General features: G+C 47.2%; 1 protein-coding gene across 5 annotated transcripts in view; it reads right to left on the bottom strand.

Moving 5' to 3' along the window:
* Nucleotides 1-25,760, bottom strand: part of LOC111942001 (uncharacterized) — a 235,442-nt gene that overhangs the window by 20,687 nt on the left and 188,995 nt on the right. For 4 of the 5 annotated variants that reach the window (XM_086878881.1, XM_086878880.1, XM_086878882.1 and 1 more), the window contains 14 exons: nt 24,765-24,973; nt 23,069-23,217; nt 21,777-21,823; nt 18,406-18,614; nt 16,701-16,861; nt 15,410-15,456; nt 12,857-13,068; nt 12,302-12,462; nt 10,178-10,224; nt 5,664-5,875; nt 5,108-5,268; nt 3,605-3,651; nt 1,677-1,888; nt 1,121-1,281 (listed from right to left, as the gene is read on the bottom strand). In XM_086878881.1, coding sequence (XP_086735007.1) covers nt 1,121-1,281; nt 1,677-1,888; nt 3,605-3,651; nt 5,108-5,268; nt 5,664-5,875; nt 10,178-10,224; nt 12,302-12,462; nt 12,857-13,068; nt 15,410-15,456; nt 16,701-16,861; nt 18,406-18,614; nt 21,777-21,823; nt 23,069-23,217; nt 24,765-24,973 — 2,035 coding nt within the window. The remainder of the gene's footprint in view (nt 1-1,120; nt 1,282-1,676; nt 1,889-3,604; nt 3,652-5,107; nt 5,269-5,663; nt 5,876-10,177; nt 10,225-12,301; nt 12,463-12,856; nt 13,069-15,409; nt 15,457-16,700; nt 16,862-18,405; nt 18,615-21,776; nt 21,824-23,068; nt 23,218-24,764; nt 24,974-25,760) is intronic. The other variant, XM_086878884.1, reaches the window with a different exon arrangement.

The following is a 25,760-nucleotide window of genomic DNA, read 5'->3' as shown; positions in this document are numbered from 1 at the left end:
CAAGAGCTGGTGAGCTGAGACACGAGTCTCTATGGAGGGCAGCTCCTTTTGTACTGCTGCAAAGCTTGACTTTGCCTTACACTGGTGACAGTCTCGTGCTCCATGTGGTCAGAGCACTGCTGTCTCCTGAGAATGATTTTACAGCTCCTTACTCTTTCAGAAAGAAAAAGGCTTTTTCACACACAGCTGCTATGGAAGGATATTTAGATTGCACTTTAAAAGCCCTACAGAAGATTTTCAATGTGAGTGATAGTTCTGTGACTCCTTCTTTATTGTTACCACTCAGATAAGCTTGACAGCTACATTTCCTCACACTTCTCCAAGCCAGTATCTTTCCATCAGGTATAGTCCTATAACTCCTCTCTAGCAACTTTTCTTCTTTGATCTTTGGATTATGCATCTATACCCCATAACACCTCTGGTATCTCATTTCATAGTGGGGATCCAGGCACAGAGAATTTGCACCTTATGTTTCCTTCGGGATCCCTTTTCTTTCAAACAGTTGGCAGCACACAGTGATCTCCAGAATCTGACAGTTACATCTATGAAGTAATTGATTCCCAAAGCTAGTTTTCATTGCCGTTGTTTGTGTAACACCCACTTAGTTCTGTGTTGGGAATTGCCAGTATATTTTTCAAAAAAAAATAATTATTATTTTAGAAGTGTTGGCACATGAACTATGGCACCTGACTTTAAAGCAATGAGCACTGGAATTTGCAGTCATCTCAACAATTGCCAATATTTGTCCAATCATATTCTTGTGGCTGCAGAAGTTGACAGTGAAGGATCACAGTATTCAAAGATCTGCAGCATCCAGACCCATGCAATACAGTTCCCAAATGACACCACAAACATTACAGAGGGAATCAACAGCCAGGTCCAGAAGAGGACCTGTCTTGAGGCTCTTTTCAGCCCTGCCTCCTCTTCCCCACCACCACCTCTGCTCTTGGGCCATATGGTGCTGGGTTTGACATTGGGCTGGATCACCACAGATAGGGCCAAATGCTGAATACACAGAGGTTTGCCTAAATACATGGGAGAGCTGACTGTGCAAAATAACCTCACGAGATGGGAAGAGCGAGGTGAACAGCACACTGGAGCAGCAGACACCTTGGCTTACCTCATCTCCTGGGACTCTTGCACATCCAGCTGCAGAGAGCTTTGCAGAGACCCTGCAGCACTGCCAACATCGGGACTTACTGCCCTGCGTATCGGGGGGATCAAAGGCAGTCCCAGTGATTCCTTCTTCTTATCCCCTTCAGTGGGATACAGCAAGGAAGCCTGCAAAGAGTAGAACACAGTGTTCACATCAAGCAACTAGTCTTGTCCCCATTCATGCCCCAAGACATTTAGCTATGGACTAAATGGGGGACCTGGCAGGAAAAGACAAGTCAGACTGATGGAGCAGCTTGGGCCAGGATTGGGAATGAAAAGGGAAGTGCTGAGGGAGAACCCAGAAACCCTTCAAAGTCCTCTCCTGCTATTGTTACACACTGAAAATGTGAAGTCTGCACCACACACCCTTTGCAAAGACATCCTGAAGCTCAGTGTCCAGCTGAGCTCTTCCTTGGCTCAGCTGCTTCCCTGGGCTCACTTCACAGGGAGAGTTCTCCAAGCTCTGCCGGCAGCACATCGACTGAAAATCTCCCACACAGGACATAGCTTGGTCTCCTTACCTTACACCTTTTTCCTTTTGACTTCAGCTCCTCTCTTTCTCTGGTGTCTTCATCGTAGCCACTGCCATTTTTCCCACTCTCCTTCTCAAAGCTGCACATTTCTCTTCTGTTGGAAGACTGCGAGGTTTTCCGGATGGGAGGCAACGGCTCGGAGGGAAGGAGCATAGAAGGAGATAGCCGGAAAGATTCGGAAAAAATGAACCTAGTCAGCCCTGCAAAGAAGAAACAAAAAATGTAACTGAGGCAGCAAAGCAAACTTAAAGCATCAGAAGCTCCATATTTTGTGGGAGAAAATCCTTGAAAACTCCTAAATAGCTGCACAAGTTGACATTTCCAGGCATGAAGACCCTTGAAGCACTCCAGAGGAAAAGCCCTGTCCCGCTTGCACAGAGCTCCCACAGGAACAGCCTGGCCTCTGGGCTGGCCTGGGACAGCAGGGAGCCCAGAGCCCTGGGCTTTGCAGCCATGGCTCAGCTGCACATGCAGCCTCCTGCTCCTGTCCCTGCCCCACAGCTGAGCAGCCCTACAGCTGCACGGGGCACTGGCAGCAGCACAGCTCATTGCAGGGGGCACATGCAGGGCAGAACTGTTCCCTTTGCTCAGATTCCCTGCCCCTGGGGTTTATTCCCTGCTTTCTTTCCTGCCAAATACCACCGCAAAGATCACCTGCAACAAAACATTTCTGATCATGGCAGTTAAAACACATTAAGTATTTCCTAAATGCATACAGCAGAGTGTAGAGCAGAAAAAGAAGACACGGATAAAATCTGTGTTTCTTTATCCCAGTACAATGGTGACCTCATTTACAAAAGAGCATCTGGCAACCTTTGATGAGGTAGGTAATTTCTAGGCCAGAATCAATCCAGCAAAAATGTCACCTGAGCAATACTGAGCAGTAATTCTCCCCAACTGCATTCAGCATTGCAGCTGCATATCAGCAATTAAGGAGTCTTTCCAAAGGGGCTGTACCCAGGATTTGGCAGAATAAACCCTGAGCAAAGGGACCAGGACATCTGATCCCTTTTCCTGCAGCAGCAAAATTATGTCTTCAAGTCTCATCTCTCCTATCAGTAAATGCCCAGAGATGGCAAAGGAACAACTGACTTTCATTGAGGCTTCCAACTTGAAAGCACTGGCTGACACAGATGCACCAGAGACTGCATTTTGTCTGGCACAATTCTACTTGTCAGGGATCAGGCAAGGCAGGCAGGGAGGGACAAGGCAGAAGGCATCTCCTCCTGCAGCCTCAGCCTGCAGCACTGACCCAGGCAGAGAGAGTCGGGGAAGAGATTTGTCATGGTGAACCTGCCGTAGGTGGCTTTGGGCTTGTGCTGTCAGAGGATGACAAACTCAGACCCCGCATAGGCTGCATCCATTTGGAAACCTCCTTCTCCTTAACTGGAAATTTCACAAGGACTTTCCCTCAGAGGAGGTTTCCCTATTTCTCCCAGTGCAGAACCAGTCAATGTCCATGGATCTCCTTCAAATCTCAAAGGGTTCAGCTCAGTAACTGCCCCAAGGACAGGTTTTCTCCTTCAAGGGTAAGACAAATAACTGGGAACATTTCCCATTTCATGCTCAATTTCTGCTTATTCTCTACTAACTGTGACACTGGAAATGCTGCAGGGAGATGAAGGGCAAGTGCTGGATGGAGAGGAATGTTTCCGTTTCCTGCACTGCATTTCCAGGGCCCCAAGGTACCACTCCAGCTCCAGCCACTCAGCACTTCACACTGGAGGAATTTTCACTGCACCACCACAGCACACTCCCAGTGACTGGGCTCTCCAAGTGTCCACTGAGCCCATCAAGGAATTGAAATCAATTTAAAGAAATTCTGAAAATAATTATTTTTAAACCAAGCTTTCAAAATATCACTTCTATGTCAAAATTCTTAAGGTCATTTGAGGACAGACATGCCCTGTACCAACCTCCTTCTTCAGATTCATCATCTTCACTTCTGCTGCTGGGTGTGGACCTTGAGAAAATGGAAGACAAAAGAACAGATGAGGAGATAGAAAGAGAAGGGAGGGAATGTGTGAAGCATGAAAGGAGGCAAACCTTCTTAGCTTGGTCACTGTGATGAAGGAGGAAATGCAACACAGAAACTAAACAAGATGCAAAGCTGATTCATTGTCCTTAAGCTCTCAGTTGCTGGAGTCAGACAGAGCTGGCCAAGCTCCGGCTGAAACACAGCAGTCATTCTTCAACTTGCATCATAACCCCCCAGTTCTGCTGTCTCTCCTTTTGGAGCCAAGTGGCTCCTACAGCCCCTCTGAAGCAGCAAGAGCTGGTGAGCTGAGACACGAGTCTCTATGGAGGGCAGCTGCTTTTGTACTGCTGCAAAGCTTGACTTTGCCTGTTTGTGTCTTACACTGGTGACAGTCTCGTGCTCCATGTGGTCAGAGCACTGCTGTCTCCTGAGAATGATATTACACCTCCTTACTCTTTCAAGAAGAAAAAGGCTATTTCACACACAGCTGCTATGGAAGGATATTTAGATTGCACTTTAAAAGCCCTACAGAAGATTTTCAACGTGAGTGATACTTCTGTGACTCCATTATTGCTACCACTCTGATAAGCTTGACAGCTACATTTTCTCACACCTCTCCAAGCCAATATCTTTCCATCAGCTACAGTCCTGTACCTCTTCTCAAGCATATTGCTCTTTTTGATCTTAAGCCCAGATTGAAATATTAAACATCAATTGGGTTATGCAGCTGTACCCCAAAACTTCTCTGGGATCTCATTTCACAGTCGAGGCCCAGGCACAGAGAATTTGCACCTTAGGTTTATTTTGGGATCCCTTTTCTTTCAAACAGTTGGCAACACACAATGGTCTCCAGAATCTGACAGTTACATTAATGAAGTAATTGTTTCCCAAAGCTAGTTTCCATCAACCTTTTTTCTGTAAGCCTCACTCAGTTCTGTGTTGGGGATTGTCACTATACTTTTCTTGTCAAAATATATGTCCTGGCAAATAAACTACAGCATCTGACTTTAAAAGTTAAAGAATCAGAACTGGAATTTGCAGACACCTTAACAATTGCCAATATTTGTCCAATCATATTCTTGTGGCTGCAGAAGTTGACAGTGAAGGATCACAGTATTCAAAGATCTGCAGCATCCAGACCCATGCAATACAGTTCCCAAATGACACCACAAACATTACAGAGGGAATCAACAGCCAGGTCCAGAAGAGGACCTGTCTTGAGGAGCTTTTCAGCCCTGCCTCCTCTTCCCCACCACCACCTCTGCTCTTGGGCCATATGGTGCTGGGTTTGACATTGGGCTGGATCACCACAGATAGGGCCAAATGCTGAATACACAGAGGTTTGCCTAAATACATGGGAGAGCTGACTGTGCAAAATAACCTCACGAGATGGGAAGAGCGAGGTGAACAGCACACTGGAGCAGCAGACACCTTGGCTTACCTCATCTCCTGGGACTCTTGCACATCCAGCTGCAGAGAGCTTTGCAGAGACCCTGCAGCACTGCCAACATCGGGACTTACTGCCCTGCGTATCGGGGGGATCAAAGGCAGTCCCAGTGATTCCTTCTTCTTATCCCCTTCAGTGGGATACAGCAAGGAAGCCTGCAAAGAGTAGAACACAGTGTTCACATCAAGCAACTAGTCTTGTCCCCATTCATGCCCCAAGACATTTAGCTATGGACTAAATGGGGGACCTGGCAGGAAAAGACAAGTCAGACTGATGGAGCAGCTTGGGCCAGGATTGGGAATGAAAAGGGAAGTGCTGAGGGAGAACCCAGAAACCCTTCAAAGTCCTCTCCTGCTATTGTTACACACTGAAAATGTGAAGTCTGCACCACACACCCTTTGCAAAGACATCCTGAAGCTCAGTGTCCAGCTGAGCTCTTCCTTGGCTCAGCTGCTTCCCTGGGCTCACTTCACAGGGAGAGTTCTCCAAGCTCTGCCGGCAGCACATCGACTGAAAATCTCCCACACAGGACATAGCTTGGTCTCCTTACCTTACACCTTTTTCCTTTTGACTTCAGCTCCTCTCTTTCTCTGGTGTCTTCATCGTAGCCACTGCCATTTTTCCCACTCTCCTTCTCAAAGCTGCACATTTCTCTTCTGTTGGAAGACTGTGAGGTTTTCCGTATGGGAGGCAACGGCTCGGAGGGAAGGAGCATAGAAGGAGATAGCCGGAAAGATTTGGAAAAAATGAACCTAGTCAGCCCTGCAAAGAAGAAACAAAAAATGTAACTGAGGCGGAAAAGCAAACCTAAATCAGCCGAAGCTCCATATTTTGTGTGCGAGACTTCCTGAAAACTTCTAAATAGCTGCACAAGTTGACATTTCCAGGCATGAAGACCCTTGAAGCACTCCAGAGGAAAAGCCCTGTCCTGCTTGCACAGAGCTCCCACAGGAACAGCCTGGCCTCTGGGCTGGCCTGGGACAGCAGGGAGCCCAGAGCCCTGGGCTTTGCAGCCATGGCTCAGCTGCACATGCAGCCTCCTGCTCCTGTCCCTGCCCCACAGCTGAGCAGCCCTACAGCTGCACGGGGCACTGGCAGCAGCACAGCTCATAGCAGGGGGCACATGCAGGGCAGAACTGTTCCCTGGGGATGAGCACAGGCTCTCCAGGCTGGCACAAGACCCTTCCTCCTGCCAGAGAGCAGCCCAGCTCCCACCTTACCTCACGGCTGAGGCATGCTCAAAAGGGAAGAAGTGAGTTAGGTGAACTCCCACCTTTACAATCAATCCATCTAATGCATGAGCCATCCAGGGGGGTTTTGAATTATTCCCATGATCGCTTTTTTTTATTTTTCTAAAACTAGCATCACTAGAATTCCTCTGAACTGTATGGAGCTGGCAAGCCAGGAGACACAGCTTCTACTACTTTGCTTATGTGTTGCTCATTGCCCATCCACTGCTTTGGGAACTCTTTCCTTCCTCCAAAGAGATGCCAGACACAGAGGTCTCCAGAATTTCACAACTACACCTAGGAAGTCATTGCTTTCCAAAGCTCATTTTCATCGCCCTTGTTTCTGTAACTCCCACTCAGTTCAGGGTGGGGTTTTGTTGGTTGCTTTTATTTCTCTTCACAGTAAAGGAAGTGCTGGCACATGAACAATGGCACCCCATGTTAGAAGTGAATGAACCTTTGTACTCCCCTTCACATGTCCTCAGTGTTCAAGGAGCCCAAATGTGGTGCAAACAAATTGGTTTTCCAACATTGCACTTTGCTCAGATTCCCTGCCCCTGGGGTTTATTCCCTGCTTTCTTTCCTGCCAAATACCAACACAAAGATCACCTGCAACAAAACATTTCTGATCATGGCAGTTAAAAACAATTAAGAATTTCCTAAATGCGAACAGCAGAGTGTAGAGCATAAAAAGAAGACAGGGATAAAATCTGTGTTTCTTTATCCCAGTACAATGGTGACCTCATTTACAAAAGAGCATCTGGCAACCTTTGATGAGGTAGGTAATTTCTAGGCCAGAATCAAACCAGCAAAAATGTCACCTGAGCAATACTGAGCAGTAATTCTCCCCAACTGCATTCAGCATTGCAGCTGCATATCAGCAATTAAGGAGTCTTTCCAAAGGGGCTGTACCCAGGATTTGGCAGAACAAACCCTGAGCAAAGGGACCAGGACATCTGATCCCTTTTCCTGCAGCAGCAAAATTATGTCTTCAAGTCTCATCTCTCCTATCAGTAAATGCCCAGAGATGGCAAAGGAACAACAACTGACTTTCATTGAGGCTTTCAACTTGAAAGCATTGGCTGACACAGACGCACTAGAGACTGCATTTTGTCTGGCACAATTCTACTTGTCAGGGATCAGGCAAGGCAGGCAGGGAGGGACAAGGCAGAAGGCATCTCCTCCTGCAGCCTCAGCCTGCAGCACTGGCCCAGGCAGAGAGAATCAGGGAAGAGATTTGTCATGGTGAACCTGCCATAGGTGGCTTTGGGCTTCTGCTGTCAGAGGATGACAAACTCAGACCCTGCATAGGCTGCATCCATTTGGAAACCTCCTTCTCCTCAATTGGAAATTTCACAAGGACTTTCCCTCAGAGGAGGTTTCTCTATTTCTCGCAGTGCAGAACCAGGCAATGTCCATGAAACTCCTTCAGATCTGAAAGGGTTCAGCTCAGTAACTGCCGCAAGGAAAGGTTTTTCTCTTTTAAGGGCAGGACGAAGGAGTGAGAACATTTCCCACTTCATGCTCAATAACTACTTTTTGTCTATGAATTATGACACTGGAAAGGCTTCAGGGAGATGAAGGGCAAGTGCTGGATGGGGAGGAATGTTTCTTTTTCCTGCACTGCATTTCCAGGGCTCCAAGGTGTGGCAGTGGTGTCAGGGGAGACAAAGAGTTAACATTGTCCCACCCCAAACCCCTTGTGAAGGGCAGCCCAGGAGTTCTGATTGGGTTTGAGTCCCTGGGGGGTTTCTCCCTTGCTGTGCTTCTACTGGTCCCTGACCCTGAACTCCACCCTCAAAGGTGGAAGCCCTAGGTTCTGTCCCTCAAAAGCCCCTGCCGTGCCTCTGTTTGGGGCTCTCTGTTCTGGACCTGACTTTGTTCCCATGCTGAATAAATGGTTTCATGAACGGGAGCCCATCTTGGTTGGTGTTTCATGCTGGTCCCCAGAATCCTGCTGCTTCCCTGGACGAGATCCCGAGGTTGCTTATTGCAACAAATGGTGGAGAATGTGTGGCATCCAGCAAAGCAAGAGAACAGCAGGACCGGCTCCATGGACACCTTGTAATTCCCTGGCTGATGGCTTGAGAGCCAGCAAGACCGCCGCCTTGGAAATGAGGACTTGAGAGTACCTGACAGGGAGACTGGGTTGAGAGTGCCTCGGGCATGGGGAAGAAACAGGCTTATGGAGGTGTGGGAGCCGAGACCAGACACTGGGACAAACACCTTACATCACCCAACGAGACGTATTATGGTCGATTATATTAATATTATGGGCAATTATGGATGGTATGGCTCTTCCAGTGGACTGATTTTGTCTTCTGTGAAGTTCCTTTTATTTTTCTGCTGTATACCTCCCTGTACCTTCCCCTCTCCTCTGTTCCTAAGGGCAGGACAAAGGGTGAAGAAAGCCAAGATGGCTCGGGGCTGCTGCCGTCTCCCCATCACCCCGGTGTCTTTCTGCCATCCCATCCCCTGTTTTCCTGAAGGCAGGCAAGGGACGGAGAACATCCAGAGTGATGCGGGTCTGCTGCTGTCTGCCCGCCGTTCCGTGTCCTCCTTCACCCCCTGTCTTTCCATATTCCCCGATCCCGGTTTGGGAAACTCCGTCCCGGACCCCCCCCATCCCAAGATGGCGCCGGCCACACGGTCTGGGATCCTTTGTTTCCCGCCTTGCTCCTTCTTTTCGGTCCCGACCCTTCCCTTCCCCCAGTAACTCCTGCTTCGCTCCCAGCCCTTTGTTCGGCTGCTCCACCCCTGGGGGCTCTGCTTTTTCCATCGTGGGCAACACCTCCTCCGGGGAAACAGAAACTGTAACCCGAGCTCCCAGAGCCAGCGTTTCACCAAGATCATCTAAAGCGGTGACGCACACATGGGAGCCGAGCGGAAGCTGGAGATGGAAGAACTCTGCCCCTCGTAAAAGGAGACCTAAGAGCTGCACCCTTCCTCAAAGAGAATCCTAAACTGGAAGAGACTGAACTAAAAAAACATTATGTTTGTATTGAGTACCATCACTGTTTCATTTGCCCGGCATGGTCCGAGATTTAAGTGTTTGTTTATAATTTTGGTTTTTTTCTGTTTGCCTAATGTGTTTTGTGATTGAGTTTTTGGCATCCCACAAAGAAAAGCGGGTGCTCTGTGGAGGAGGTGAGATTTTAAAGTGTATGTTTGGAAACATTTTAAGCTCCTAATTAAAATTTGAAAAAAAAAAAAAAATAAAAAAAAATAAAAAAGGAGCAGATGTGGCAGCGGCCTCAAGGGAGACAAAGAATTATATTGTCCCACCCCAAACCCCTTGTGAAGGGCAGCCCAGGAGTTCTGATTGGGTTTGAGTCCCTGGGGGGTTTCTCCCTTGCTGTGCTTCTACTGGTCCCTGACCCTGAACTCCACCCTCAAAGGTGGAAGCCCTAGGTTCTGTCCCTCAAAAGCCCCTGCTGTGCCTCTGTTTGGGGCTCTCTGTTCTGGACCTGACTTTGTTCCCAGCTGAATAAATAGTTTCATGAACTATTGTTCATGAACCCGTCTTGGTTGGTGTTTCATGCTGGTCCCCAGAATCCTGCTGCTTCCCTGGACGAGATCCTGAGGTTGCTGATTGCAACACCAAGGTACCACTCCAGCTCCAGCCACTCAACACTTCACACTGGAGGAATTTTCACTGCACCACCACAGCACACTCCCTGTGACTGGGCCCTTCAGGCATCCCCTGGGCCCATAATGGAATTGAAATTAATTTAAAGAAATTTTAAAAATAATTATTTTCAACCAAGCTTTCAAAATACCACTTCTGTGTCAAAATTCCAGTGGTCATTTGAGGACAGACATGCCCTGTACCTACCTCCTTCTTCAGACTCGTCATCTTCGCTTCTCCTGGTGGGTGTGGACCTTGAGAAAATGAAAGACAAAAGAACAGATGAGGAGATTGAAAGAGAAGGGAGGGAATGTGTGTAGCATGAAAGGAGGCAACCCTTCTTAGCTTGGTCACTCTGATGAAGGAGGAAATGCAACACAGAAACTAAACAAGATGCAAAGCGGATTCAGTGCTGTTGGGAAGGTAGAATCAGAAAGGAATTATAAATATGACTCTTTAGCCAGAAAGTCTAAGGAAGAAATACAAATGAAAGCATGGTTTGAATAATTCAAAGAAACCGGTCTGGTATGCCAGAGCACATTTTTTTTCCCCCAGTAAAACTAAGCTGAGACCCCTCTCCCCAGCTTTATAAGGAAAAGTCTGAAGTACCCCTGAGACACCTAAAAATATGCAAAAGCAGCAATTTCTATAGGGTGCACACAAATGTTACTGTATTAGTATACTTATAAAGATTGGTTGGTAAAAAAGCAGAATATTCAAATGTACAGGTTATAGAAGCAATTGTAAAGGAGACTTCGATCTCTTGCTACTCTTTTTCCGGCTCTCTCATTTCTGTCCTGTTACTCTTTTTCTAAGCTATCTTAAGTCTTAAAATCATGTATTCATCTTCTACCCTCTCTTGTATTATTTCCTCTGAGCCTGCTTCGAGCTTCATCTGTTGGCTCTCAGCAGAGTTCTCTCTCCCACGTCCTGAAATAAACTACAAACATCTAACTCGACTATAGAGGTCTCTGCCGTGTGCCAGACCGTCCGCGCCCCGAGGTATCTCTTAGACATTGTCCTTAAGCTCTCAGTTGCTGGAGTCAGACAGAGCTGGCCAAGCTCCGCCTGAAACACAGCAGTCATTCTTCAACTTGTATCATAACCCCCCAGTTCTGCTGTCTCTCCTTTTGGAGCCAAGTGGCTCCTACAGCCTCTCTGAAGCAGCAAGAGCTGGTGAGCTGAGACACGAGGCTCTATGGAGGGCAGCTGCTTTTGTACTGCTGCAAAGCTTGACTTTGCCTGTTTGTGCCTTACACTGGTGACAGTCTCGTGCTCCATGTGGTCAGAGCACTGCTGTCTCCTGAGAATGATATTACACCTCCTTGATCTTTCAAGAAGAAAAAGGCTTTTTCACACACAGCTGCTATGGACAGGATATTCAGACTGCACTTTAAAAGCCCTACAGAAGATTTTCAACGTGAGTGATACTTCTGTGACTCCTTTTTTATTGCTACCACTCTGATAAGCTTGACAGCTACATTTTCTCACACTTCTCCAAGCCAATATCTTTCCATTAGCTACAGTCCTGTACCTCTTCTCAAGCATATTGCTCTTTTTGATCTTAAGCCCAGATTGAAATATTAAACCAAAATATTAAATCAATTGGGTTATGCAGCTGTACCCCAAAACTTCTCTGGGATCTCATTTCACAGTCGAGGCCCATGCACAGAGAATTTGCATCTTATGTTTACTTTGGGATCCCTTTTCTTTCAAACAGTTGGCAACACACAATGATCTCCAGAATCTGACAGTTACATCTATGAAGTAATTGATTCCCAAAGCTAGTTTTCATCGCCCTTGTTTTTGTAACTCCCACTCAGTTCTGTGTTGGGGATTGTCACTATACTTTTCTTGTCAAAATATATGTCCTGGCAAATAAACTACAGCATCTGACTTTAAAAGTTAAAGAATCAGAACTGGAATTTGCAGACACCTTAAAGTAGCCAATATTTGTCCAGTCATATTCTTGTGGCTGCAGAAGTTGACAGTGAAGGATCACATTATTTAAAGATCTACAGCATCCAGACCCATGCAATACAGTTCCCAAATGACACCACAAACATTAAAGAGGGAATCAACAGCCAGGTCCAGAAGAGGACCTGTCTTGAGGAGCTTTTCAGCCCTGCCTCCTCTTCCCCACCACCACCTCTGCTCTTGGGCCATATGGTGCTGGGTTTGACATTGGGCTTGATCACCACAGATAGGGCCAAATGCTGAATACACAGAGGTTTGCCTAAATACATGGGAGAGCTGACTGTGCAAAATAACCTCACGAGATGGGAAGAGCGAGGTGAACAGCACACTGGAGCAGCAGACACCTTGGCTTACCTCATCTCCTGGGACTCTTGCACATCCAGCTGCAGAGAGCTTTGCAGAGACCCTGCAGCACTGCCAACATCGGGACTTACTGCCCTGCGTATCGGGGGGATCAAAGGCAGTCCCAGTGATTCCTTCTTCTTATCCCCTTCAGTGGGATACAGCAAGGAAGCCTGCAAAGAGTAGAACACAGTGCTCACTTTACGCATCCAGTCTTGCCCCCACACATGCCCCAAGACATTTAGCCATGTTCTTCACTGGGGCCTGGCAAAAGAACAGAAATCAGACTGATGGAGCAGCTTGGGCCAGGATTGGGAATGCAAAGGGAAGTGCTGAGGGAGGACCCAGAAACCCTTCAAAGTCCTCTCCTGCTATTGTTACACACTGAAAATGTGCAGTCTGCACCACACACCCATTGCAAAGACATCCTGAAGCTCAGTGTCCAGCTGAGCTCTTCCTTGGCTCAGCTGCTTCCCTGGGCTCACTTCACAGGGAAAGCTCACCAATCTCTGCCGGCAGCACATCGACTGAAAATCTCCCACACAGGACATAGCTTGGTCTCCTTACCTTACACCTTTTTCCTTTTGACTTCAGCTCCTCTCTTTCTCTGGTGTCTTCATCGTAGCCACTGCCATTTTTCCCACTCTCCTTCTCAACGCTGCACATTTCTCTTCTGTTGGAAGACTGAGAGGTTTTCCGGATGGGAGGCAACGGCTCGGAGGGAAGGAGCATAGAAGGAGATAGCCGGAAAGATTTGGAAAAAATGAACCTAGTCAGCCCTGAAAAGAAGAAAAAAAAAATGAAAATGAGGCAGCAAAGCAAACCTAAATCAGCCGAAGCTCCATATTTTATGTGCGAGACTTCCTGAAAACTTCTAAATAGCTGCACAAGTTGACATTTCCAGGCATGAAGACCCTTGAAGCACTCCAGAGGAAAAGCCCTGTCCCGCTTGCACAGAGCTCCCACAGGAACAGCCTGGCCTCTGGGCTGGCCTGGGACAGCAGGGAGCCCAGAGCCCTGGGCTTTGCAGCCATGGCTCAGCTGCACATGCAGCCTCCTGCTCCTGTCCCTGCCCCACAGCTGAGCAGCCCTACAGCTGCACGGGGCACTGGCAGCAGCACAGCTCATTGCAGGGGGCACATGCAGGGCAGAACTGTTCCCTGGGGATGAGCACAGGCTCTCTAGGCTGGCACAAGACCCTTCCTCCTGCCAGAGAGCAGCCCAGCTCCCACCTTACCTCATGGCTGAGGCATTCTCAAATGAGAAGAAGTGAGTTAGGTGAACTCCCACCTTTACAATCAATCCATCTAATGCATGAGCCATCCAGGGGGGTTTTGAATTATTCCGAAGATCGCTTTTTTTTTATTTTTCTAAAACTAGCATCACTAGAATTCCTCTGAACTGTATGGAGCTGGCAAGCCAGGAGACACAGCTTCTACTACTTTGCTTACGTGTTGCTCATTGCCCATCCACTACTTTGGGACCTCTTTCCTTCCTCCAAAGAGTTGCCAGAAACAGAGGTCTCCAGAATTTCACAACTACACCTAGGAAGTCATTACTTTCCAAAGCTCGTTTTCATCGCCCTTGTTTCTGTAACTCCCACTCAGTTCAGGGTGGGGATTTGTTGGTTGCTTTTATTTCTCTTCACAGTAAAGGAAGTGCTGGCACATGAACAATGGCACCCCATGTTAGAAGTGAATAAACCTTTGTACTCCCCTTCACATGTCCTCAGTGTTCAAGGAGCCCAAATGTGGTGCAAACAAATTGATTTTCCAACATTGCACTTTGCTCAGATTCCCTGCCCCTGCGGTTTATTCCCTGCTTGCTTTCCTGCCAAATACCAACACAAAGATCACCTGCAACAAAACATTTCTGATCATGGCAGTTAAAAACTATTAAGAATTTCCTAAATGCAAACAGCAGAGTGTAGAGCAGAAAAAGAAGACAGGGATAAAATCTGTGTTTCTTTATCCCAGTACAATGGTGACATCATTTACAAAAGAGCATCTGGCAACCTTTGATGAGGTAGGTAATTTCTAGGCCAGAATCAATCCAGCAAAAATGTCACCTGAGCAATACTGAGCAGTAATTCTCCCCAACTGCATTCAGCATTGCAGCTGCATATCAGCAATTAAGGAGTCTTTCCAAAGGGGCTGTACCCAGGATTTGGCAGAACAAACCCTGAGCAAAGGGACCAGGACATCTGATCCCTTTTCCTGCAGCAGCAAAATTATGTCTTCAAGTCTCATCTCTCCTATCAGTAAATGCCCAGAGATGGCAAAGGAACAACAACTGACTTTCATTGAGGCTTTCAACTTGAAAGCATTGGCTGACACAGATGCACCAGAGACTGCATTTTGTCTGGCACAATTCTACTTGTCAGGGATCAGGCAAGGCAGGCAGGGAGGGTCAAGGCAGAAGGCATCTCCTCCTGCAGCCTCAGCCTGCAGCACTGACCCAGGCAGAGAGAGTCAGGGAAGAGATTTGTCATGGTGAACCTGCCATAGGTGGCTTTGGGCTTGTGCTGTCAGAGGATGACAAACTCAGACCCTGCATAGGCTGCATCCATTTGGAAACCTCCTTCTCCTTAATTGGAAATTTCACAAGGACTTTCCCTCAGAGGAGGTTTCTCTATTTCTCGCAGTGCAGAACCAGTCAATGTCCATGTATCTCCTTCAAATCTCAAAGGGTTCAGCTCAGAAAGTGCCCCAAAGGAAAGGATTTCTCCTTCAAGGGCAGGACGAAAGAATGGGAACATTTCCCATTTTATGCTCAATATCTGCTTATTCTCTATTAACTGTGACACTGGAAATGCTGCAGAGAGATAAATGGCAAGTGCTGGATGGAGAGGAATGTTTCCATTTCCTGCACTGCATTTCCAGGGCCCCAAGGTACCACTCCAGCTCCACCACTCAGCACTTCACACTGGAGGAATTTTCACTGCACCACCACAGCACACTCCCAGTGTCTGGGCTCTTTAGGAGTCCACTGAGCCCATCAAGGAATTGAAATCAATTTAAAGAATTTCTGAAAAGAATTATTTTTATCCAACCATTTAAAATATCACTTCTGTGTCAAAATTCCTAAGGTCATTTGAGGACAGACATGCCCTGTACCAACCTCCTTCTTCAGATTCATCATCTTCACTTCTGCTGCTGGGTGTGGACCTTGAGAAAATGGAAGACAAAAGAACATATGAGGAGGATGAAAGACAAGGGAGGGAATGTGTGTAGCATGAAAGGAAGGAAGCCTTCTTAGCATGGTCACTCTGATGAAGGAGGAAATGCAACACAGAAACTAAACAAGATGCAAAGATGATTCATTGTCCTTAAGCTCTCTGTTGCTGGAGTCAGACAGAGCTGGCCAAGCTCCGGCTGAAACACAGCAGTCATTCTTCAACTTGCATCCTAACCCCCCAGTTCTGCTGTCTCTCCTTTTGGAGCCAAGTGGCTCCTACAGCCCCTCTGAAGCAGCAAGAGCTGCTGAGCTGAGACATGAGTCTCTATGGAGGGCAGGTCCTTTTGTACTGCTGCAAAGCTTGACTTTGCCTGTTTGTGCCTTACACTGGTGACAGTCTCGTGCTCCATGTGGTCAGAGCACTGCTGTCTCCTGAGAATGATATTACATCTCGTTGCTCTTTCAAGAAAAAATAGGCTTTTTTACACTGTTATGATAAGTAAAGATATTCAGACTGCACTTAAAAAGCCCTACAGAAGATTTTCAATGTGAGTGATACTTCTGTGACTCCTTCTTTATTGTTGTCACTCAGATAAGCTTGACAGATACATTTTCTCACACTTCTCCAAGCCAATATCTTCCCATCAGGTATAGTCCTATTACTCTTCTTTAGTAACTTTCCTTCGTTGATCTTACGCTCTCACCGAAATATTAAATGTCGATCGGATTATACATCTATACCCCAAAATATCTCTGGGATCGCATTTCAAAGTGAGGGTCCAGGCACAGAAAAGTTACATCTGACATTTACAGAAACAACACCCTAATTTCCAGACACCTCTAAAGTAGCCAATATTTGCCCAAACATGTTAATGTGGCTGCAGAAGTTGACAGTGAAGGATCACAGTATTTAAAGATCTGCAGCATCCAGACCAATGCAATACAGTTCCCAAATGACACCACAAACATTACAGAGGGAATCAACAGCCAGGTCCAGAAGAGGACCTGTCTTGAGGAGCTTTTCAGTCCTGCCTCCTCTTCCCTACCACCACCTCTGCTCTTGGGCCATATGGTGCTGGGTTTGACATTGGGCTTGATCACCACAGATAGGGCCAAATGCTGAATACACAGAGGTTTGCCTAAATACATGGGAGAGCTGACTGTGCAAAATAACCTCACGAGATGGGAAGAGCGAGGTGAACAGCACACTGGAGCAGCAGACACCTTGGCTTACCTCATCTCCAGGGACTCTTGCACATCCAGCTGCAGAGAGCTTTGCAGAGACCCTGCAGCACTGCTAATATCGGGACTTACTGCCCTGCGTATCGGGGGGATCAGAGGGAGACCCAAGGACTCCTTCTTCATATCCCCTTCAATGAGATTCACCAAGGAAGCCTGCAAGTAGAACACAGTGCTCGCATCAAGCATCCAGTCTTGCCCCCACGCATGCCCCAAGACATTCAGCTATGGACTTCATTGGGACCTGGCAGGAAAAGACCAGTCAGACTGATGGAGCAGCTTGGCCCAGGATGGAGAATGGTGCCCTAGGACAGGCAGGTGGTGGGGGAGAGATCATGTCACACATTTGCCACCTCTCCCCTCATGCTCACTTCTGTACAAGTGTGACTGCATTCCCAGCTGGGAGTCATCCACATGTTTTGCATCAAGATGTGCTCAGGTGACGATGCCTCCACTGGCCTTTTGGATGTATGGGAAGGCATTTAGATCCCTATAAACTCCCTGCCCCTAAAGCACCTAACAGCCATTGCTGATCTCCAGCCACATCCCCACAAAGCCATTCTGCAGGATGGCAAAACCTGCTTTTCTCAAGCCCCTCATTTCTTTTGCTGCTGCCCTTCCCTCCTACAGTTCCCCAGCAGCCTTTGAGGCCAGAAGCTGCTGAGCTCTCAGGATGCTCAGAGCTCTCCAGCTCCCACACATCCAGCATCTCAGGCTCACTGGCATTTAGGAAGTTCAGCAGAGCTCTCTGATCTGCTGCTCTCTGGAAGGTCTCTGCCTGCCCAAGTTGTTCCAGAGACCCCATGCCAAGGCCAGGAATGGGGGTGGAAGAAGCAGGGACAGATGCACACCCTTCCTTAGTATCTCATCATTTCTGGCACAGCTAAAAAGCCAAATCAGGACCTGTTCAATCTTCAGTGAAAACATCAGTTCCTGTCAGGGATACACGGGGCCCTTTCTCAGCAAGGCTGAGACCAAGTACCCAAGCCTTTGACTGGACATTCAGTCTGCCAAAGCTGTTGTCCATCTGCCTCCTCCTGCACCCCATGGCAAACCCAAAACAACTGCAGCTCCTGGCCCTGCTGCAGAGCTAATGGTGTGGCTGGGCTCTGGGCTGCTCTCCCCATGGCCACCTCCCACCCCTTCCTTATGGACAAAGCCACGCCAGAGCACACAGCTGCCCAGAAGCTGATGAAGTCTAGAAACAACATCACAGACAACTGTGCAGAAGGCCATGGCTGTACAGCTCCAAAGCTGAGACAACCTGGAACTGACTGTGCAGGACTGCCTGTTCCAGCAAACATCCCAACCAGACTCAGCTGAGACAAAACACCACCCAGACACAGAGATACTTCACAGATACTCGTAGGTTACTAAATGTAGAAGGATTGCTTGGCCAGAGTGGACAACTTTACATGCTCTGACTGCTTCTGGGTGTTCTCTCAGCCACAAGACAGAGGAGTAACCACGGCATAGCCCAGAAACCCTTCAAAGGCCTCTCCTGCTCTTGACAGATGCTGAGGACATGAAGTCTGCACCACACACCCATTGCAAAGGCATGCTGACCTGCAGTGTCCAGCTGAGCTCTTCCTTGGCTCAGCAGCTTCCCTGGGATCACACCACAGGGAAAGCTCTCCGAGCTCTGTCTACAGCACAGAAACTGAAAATCTCCCACACATGACTTAGCTTGGTCTCCTTACCTTACGTCCTTTTCCCTCTGAACGTGACTCCTGTTCTTTTCCACTGTCATTGTCATTGCCAGTGCCACTTTTCCCAGTAACGTGCTCTCCGATGCAGCTCTTCATTGGCTTGGAAGAGCTCCTTGGGATGAGGGGCATTGGCTTGGAGGGAAGGAGCACAGAAGGATTTGCCAGAGAAATCCTCTTGGCAAGAGGGTAGCCAGTAAGTCCTGTAAAGTGGAGACACAAAATATAACACAGGTTGCAGTGCAAACCTAATGCACCCGAAGCTCCATATTTCATGGGACAGACTTGCTGCAAACTTCTAAATAGCTGCACAGGGAAACCTGCTCCAGACTGCAGCCGCTTGAGGCAGGCCAGGGGACACCCTGCCCCACTTGCACAGAGCTACCACAAGAACACTCTTTGGGACCTCTTTCCTTCCTCCAAAGAGTTGCCAGACACAGTGGTCTCCAGAATTTCACAACTACACCTAGGAAGTCATTGCTTTCCAAAGCTCTTTTACATGCCTTTTGTTTCTGTAACTCCCACTCAGTTCAGGGTGGGGATTTGTTGGTTGCTTTTATTTCTCTTCACAACTAAGGAGGTGCTGGCACATGAACAATGGCACCCCATGTTAGAAGTGAATGAACATTTGTACTCCCCTTCACATGTCCTCAGTGTTCAAGGAGCCCAAATGTGGAGCAAACAAATTGATTTTCCCACATTGCAATTTGGTCAGATTCCCTGCCCCTGGGGATTATTCCCTGCTTTCTTTCCTGCAGAGACACCAAATACCAACACAAAGATCACCTGCAACAAAACATTTCTGATCATGGCAGTTAAAAACCATTAAGAATTTCCTAAATGCAAACAGCAGAGTGTAGAGCAGAAAAAGAAGACAGGGATAAAATCTGTGTTTCTTTAGCCCAGTACAATGGTGACATCATTTACAAAAGAGCATCTGGCAACCTTTGATGAGGTAGGTAATTTCTAGGCCAGAATCAATCCAGCAAAAATGTCACCTGAGCAATACTGAGCAGTAATTCTCCCCAACTGCATTCAGCATTGCAGCTGCATATCAGCAATTAAGGAGTCTTTCCAAAGGGGCTGTACCCAGGATTTGGCAGAACAAACCCTGAGCAAAGGGACCAGGACATCTGATCCCTTTTCCTGCAGCAGCAAAATTATGTCTTCAAGTCTCATCTCTCCTATCAGTAAATGCCCAGAGATGGCAAAGGAACAACAACTGACTTTCATTGAGGCTTTCAACTTGAAAGCATTGGCTGACACAGACGCACCAGAGACTGCATTTTGTCTGGCACAATTCTACTTGTCAGGGATCAGGCAAGGCAGGCAGGGAGGGACAAGGCAGAAGGCATCTCCTCCTGCAGCCTCAGCCTGCAGCACTGACCCAGGCAGAGAGAGTCGGGGAAGAGATTTGTCATGGTGAACCTGCCATAGGTGGCTTTGGGCTTGTGCTGTCAGAGGATGACAAACTCAGACCCTGCATAGGCTGCATCCATTTGGAAACCTCCTTCTCCTAAATTGGAAATTTCACAAGGACTTTCCCTCAGAGTAGGTTTCTCTATTTCTCCCAGTGCAGAACCAGGCAATGTCCATGAATCTCCTTCAGATCTGAAAGGGTTCAGCTCAGAAACTGCTGCAAGGAAAGGTTTTCTCCTTCAAGGGCAGGACAAAGGACTGGGAACATTTCTCATTTCATGCTTGTCATGGGGTAGCTTTACCTTTAAGACAGCCTAGAAAGAGGGGTAGTTGAAGCTGCTGGTGGCTGACGGGAGTTTTTTCTCCTGACCGATTATCGGTCATTTCCAAGAATTGACAGCAGATCTGACCATTAAAAAGTGAATTCAACTTGTAAACACCCCCTTAAGAAGTACACACAGAATTCTCTTATTCTCTTTGGTTTCCAGCTTCTGAGGAGTTAGCAAGGCTCTGTCTCGGCCTCTTCCCCTCCTCTCCAGGCCGACAAGGCCGCGGGGTGGAGGGGTGGAGGGGGAAGAGAAACAGCGCTGGTCAGCCGAGCTTGGTTTTCAGTTTTTGCTGCTAGACTGAAATTTGACACCATGAACTCTTGCAATTTTCTTAAAGCTTTTAATTCTTTTACTACTTGGATAAACATACAGATTACTCCTTTTCTCAGAAAGACAGAGAAAGAGAGACACAATCAACATAGAGAAGACATCACAGAACCACCAAAAACAGTGAAGAAAAGAGTTAAGTTTAAATAAGAAAGAAAGAATAAGGAGATGCTTTACAGCTGAAATATCTTTCTGTTAAAGCTATGGAGATGGACAATAATAGTATAAAAAGACTCCTTTAATTCATGATAAGAGTATTGGGAGGAATAAGAAATTCAAAGTGTAACTTTTGAACAAAAGAAAGAGAGTACTTGTGATACTGTGAGTTGCTGGAATTGAGTTGAGTGAAGATTTTGAAGCTTTGGGGGGCGAAGAGAAAACTGTTTTCCAGGAAGGCTCACAGAAACAGATGAAGAAGACTTCTGCCTTTGAATGACTTATCCTTAAAAATAAAATCCCTAAGCTCAGTGACCCATACACACCTCGGAGAGATGTGAAATGGGAGGAGAAGATCTAATGACAGATTTCCGGGCAGCTGGCATTAGAGAAATAGAAAACTATGACGAAAAATAGTTTTCTCGTGAGAAACTACGTAAGTTAACAGAAAGAGACTTCTGTTTCTCTACAAAGACTGATGAAAAGACTGTAGCAAGAATTAAGACTGTTTTTAACCACCAAAGTCCTAAAGTTATTTGTCTCTATGTTGTCATGTGTACAGAGAAATCGTTAAGATATAGAAGGGGGTTTTCTAAAAGTTTATTCTGCTGTTCTTATTCTTGTAGTTTGTTAATAAACTGTCTTTATTCCTTATAAGTCTTAAGCCTGTTTTGCTCTTGTTCTAATCCATATCTCACAACAAGAAATAAGTAATTTTTACTTATTTACTTATTTACTTATTTACTTATTTACTTATTTTAACTGGTTTAAAACCACGACAATGCTCAATGCCTGCTTATTCTCTACTAACTGTGAAACTGGAAATGCTGCAGGGAGATGAAGGGCAAGTGCTGGATGGAGAGGAATGTTTCCGTTTCCTGCACTGCATTTCCAGGGCCCCAATGTACCACTCCAGCTTCAGTGAAACAACTTTCACACTGGAGGAATTTTCACTGCACCACCACAGCACACTCCCAGTGATTGGGCTCTTCAGGAGTCCACTGAGCCCATCAAGGAATTGAAAACAATATAGAGAAATTTTGTAAAGAATTATTTTTAAACCAAGCTTTCAAAATGTCACCTCTGAATCAAAGTTCCAATGGTCATTTGAGGACAGACATGCCCTGTACCTACCTGTAAGCTGAGATTTCATGTCCTTGCTTCTGCTGCTGGATCCTGGCCTAGAGAAAATAGAGGAAAAAAAAAACATATGAGGAGGATGAAAGAGAAAGGAGGGAATGTGTGTAGCATGAAAGGAAGGAAGCCTTCTTAGCATGGTCACTGTGATGAAGGAGGAAATGCAACACAGAAACTAAACAAGATGCAAAGCTGATTCATTGTCCTTAAGCTCTCAGTTGCTGGAGTCAGACAGAGCTGGCCAAGCTCCGGCTGAAACACAGCAGTCATTCTTCAACTTGCATCATAACCCCCCAGTTCTGCTGTCTCTCCTTTTGGAGCCAAGTGGCTCCTACAGCCCATCTGAAGCAGCAAGAGCTGCTGAGCTGAGACACGAGTCTCTATGGAGGGCAGCTCCTTTTGTACCGCTGCAAAGCTTGACTTTGCCTGTTTGTGCCTTACACTGGTGACAGTCTCGTGCTCCATGTGGTCAGAGCACTGCTGTCTCCTGAGAATGATGTTACACCTCCTTGATCTTTCAGGAAAAAATAGGCTTTTTCACATTCAGCTGCTAGGGTAGGATATTCACATAGCACTTTAAAAGCCCTACAGAAGATTGTCAATGTGAGTGATACTTCTGTGACTCCTTCTTTATTGTTGTCACTCAGATAAGATTGACAGCTACATTTTCTCACACTTCTCCAAGCCAATATCTTCCCATCAGGTATAGTCCTATTACTCTTCTCTAGCAACTTTCCTTTGTTGATCTTAAGCCCTCATAAAAATACTAAATTTAAATCGGATTATACATCTATACATTAAAACATCTCTGGTATCTCATTTAAAAGTGAGGGTCCAGGCACAGAAAAGTTACATCTGACATTTACAGAAACAACACCCAAATTTCAAGACATCTCTAAAGTAGCCAATATTTGGGCAAACATGTTAATGTGGCTGCAGAAGTTGACAGTGAAGGATCACATTATTTAAAGATCTGCAGCATCCTGACCCATGCAATACAGTTCCCAAATGACACCACAAACATCACAGAGGGAATCAACAGCCAGGTCCAGAAGAGGACCTGTCTTGAGGAGCCTTTCAGCCCTGCCTCCTCTTCCCCACCACCACCTCTGCTCTTGGGCCATATGGTGCTGGGTTTGACATTGGGCTGGATCACCACAGATAGGGCCAAATGCTGAATACACAGAGGTTTGCCTAAATACATGGGAGAGCTGACTGTGCAAAATAACCTCACGAGATGGGAAGAGCGAGGTGAACAGCACACTGGAGCAGCAGACACCTTGGCTTACCTCATCTCCTGGGACTCTTGCACATCCAGCTGCAGAGAGCTTTTCCGAGATCCTGCAGCACTGCTTAATGCCCTGCGTAACTGGGGGATCAAAGACAGTCCCAGTGACCCCTTCTTCTTATCCCCTGCAGTGGGATACAACAAGGAAGCCTGCAAAGAGTAGAACACAGTGCTCACTTTACGCATCCAGACCTGCCCCCACACGTGCCCCAAGACATTCAGCTATGGACTTCACTGGGACCTGGCAGGAAAAGACCAGTCAGACTGATGGAGCAGCTTGGCCCAGGATGGAGAATGGTGCCCTAGGACAGGCAGGTGGTGGGGGAGAGATCATGTCACACATTTGCCACCTCTCCCCTCATGCTCACTTCTGTACGAGTGTGACTGCATTCCCAGCTGGGAATCATCCACAGGTTTGGCATCAAGATGTTCTCAGGTGACGATGCCTCCACTGGCCTTTTGGATGTATGGGAAGGCGTTTAGATCCCTATAAACTCCCTGCCCCTAAAGCACCTAACAACCATTGCTGATCTCCAGCCATGTCCCCACAAAGCCATTCTGCAGGATGGCAAAACCTGCTTTTCTCAAGCCCTTCATTTCTTCTGCTGCTGCCCTTCCCTCCTACAGTTCCCCAGCAGCCTTTGAGGCCAGAAGCTGCTGAGCTCTCAGGATGCTCAGAGCTCTCCAGCTCCCACACATCCAGCATCTCAGGCTCACTGGCATTTAGGAAGTTCAGCAGAGCTCTCTGATCTGTGGCTCTATGCAAGGTCTCTCCCTGCCTAAGTTGCTCCAGGGCTCCCATGCCATGACCAGGAAGGGGGGTGGAGGAAGCAGGGACAGATGCACACCCTTCCTTAGTATCCCATCATTTCTGGCACAGCTAAAAAGCCAAATCAGGACCTGTTCAATCTTTAGTGAAAACATCAGTTCCTGTCAGGGATACACGGGGCCCTTTCTCAGCAAGGCTGAGACCAAGTACCCAAGCCTTTGACTGGACATTCAGTCTGCCAAAGCTGTTGTCCATCTGCCTCCTCCTGCACCCCATGGCAAACCCAAAACAACTGCAGCTCTTGGCCCTGCTGCAAAGCTAATGGTGTGGCTGGGCTCTGGGCTGCTCTCCCCATGGCCACCTCCCACCCCTTCCCTATGGACAAAGCCACGCCAGAGCACACAGCTGCCCAGAAGCTGATGAAGTCTAGAAACAACATCACAGACAACTGTGCAGAAGGCCATGGCTGTACAGCTCCAAAGCTGAGACAACCTGGAACTGACTGTGCAGGACTGCCTGTTCCAGCAAACATCCCAACCAGGCACAGCTGAGACAAAACACCACCCAGACATAGAGATGCTTCACAGATACTCATAGGTTACTAAATGTAGAAGGATTGCTTGGCCAGGGTGGACAACTTTACATGCTCTGACTGCTTCTGGGTGTTCTCTCAGCCACAAGACAGAGGAGGGACCACGGCATAGCCCAGAAACCCTTCAAAGGCCTCTCCTGCTCTTGATAGACGCTGAGGACATGAAGTCTACACCAGACACCTATTGTGAAAACAGCCTGAAGCGCAGGATCCAGCTGAGCTCTTCCTTGGCTCAGCAGCTTCCCTGGGATCACACCACAGGGAAAGCTCTCCGAGCTCTGTCTACAGCACAGAAACTGAAAATCTCCCACACATGACTTAGCTTGGTCTCCTTACCTTACGTCCTTTTCCCTCTGAACGTGACTCCTGTTCTTTTCCACTGTCATTGTCATTGCCAGTGCCACTTTTCCCAGTAACGTGCTCTCTGCTGCAGCTCTTCATTGGCTTGGAAGAGCTCCTTGGGATGAGGGGCATTGGCTTGGAGGGAAGGAGCACAGAAGGATTTGCCAGAGAAATCCTCTTGGCAAGAGGGTAGCCAGTTAGTCCTGCAAAGTGGAGACACAAAATATAACACAGGTTGCAGTGCAAACCTAATGCATCTGGAGCTCCATATTTCATGGGACAGACTTGCTGCAAACTTCTAAATAGCTGCACAGGGAAACCTGCTCCAGACTGCAGCCGCTTGAGGCAGGCCAGGGGACACCCTGCCCCACTTGCACAGAGCTACCACAGGAACACTCTTTGGGACCTCTTTCCTTCCTCCAAAGAGTTGCCAGACACAGCGGTCTCCAGAATTTGACAGCTACACCTAGGAAGTCATTGCTTTCCAAAGCTCGTTTTCATCGCCCTTGTTTCTGTAACTCCCACTCAGTTCAGGGTGGGGATTTGTTGGTTGCTTTTATTTCTCTTCACAGTAAAGGAAGTGCTGGCACATGAACAATGGCACCCCATGTTAGAAGTGAATGAACCTTTGTACTCCCCTTCACATGTCCTCAGTGTTCAAGGAGCCCAAATGTGGTGCAAACATATTGGTTTTCCAACATTGCAATTTGCTCAGATTCCCTGCCCCTGGGGTTTATTCCCTGCTTGCTTTCCTGCCAAATACCACCGCAAAGATCACCTGCAACAAAACATTTCTGATCATGGCAGTTAAAAACTATTAAGGATTTCCTAAATGCAAACAGCAGAGTGTAGAGCATAAAAAGAAGACACGGATAAAATCTGTGTTTCTTTAGCCCAGTACAATGGTGACATCATTTACAAAAGAGCATCTGGCAACCTTTGATGAGGTAGGTAATTTCTAGGCCAGAATTAATCCAGCAAAAATGTCAC

This window comes from Cyanistes caeruleus, chromosome 2 (assembly GCF_971803275.1).
Source record: "Cyanistes caeruleus chromosome 2, bCyaCae1.hap1.1, whole genome shotgun sequence".
Lineage (NCBI taxonomy): Eukaryota > Metazoa > Chordata > Aves > Passeriformes > Paridae > Cyanistes > Cyanistes caeruleus.
The sequence above is the reverse complement of the archived record's forward strand: the minus strand, read 5'-3'. Positions and strand labels throughout refer to the sequence as shown.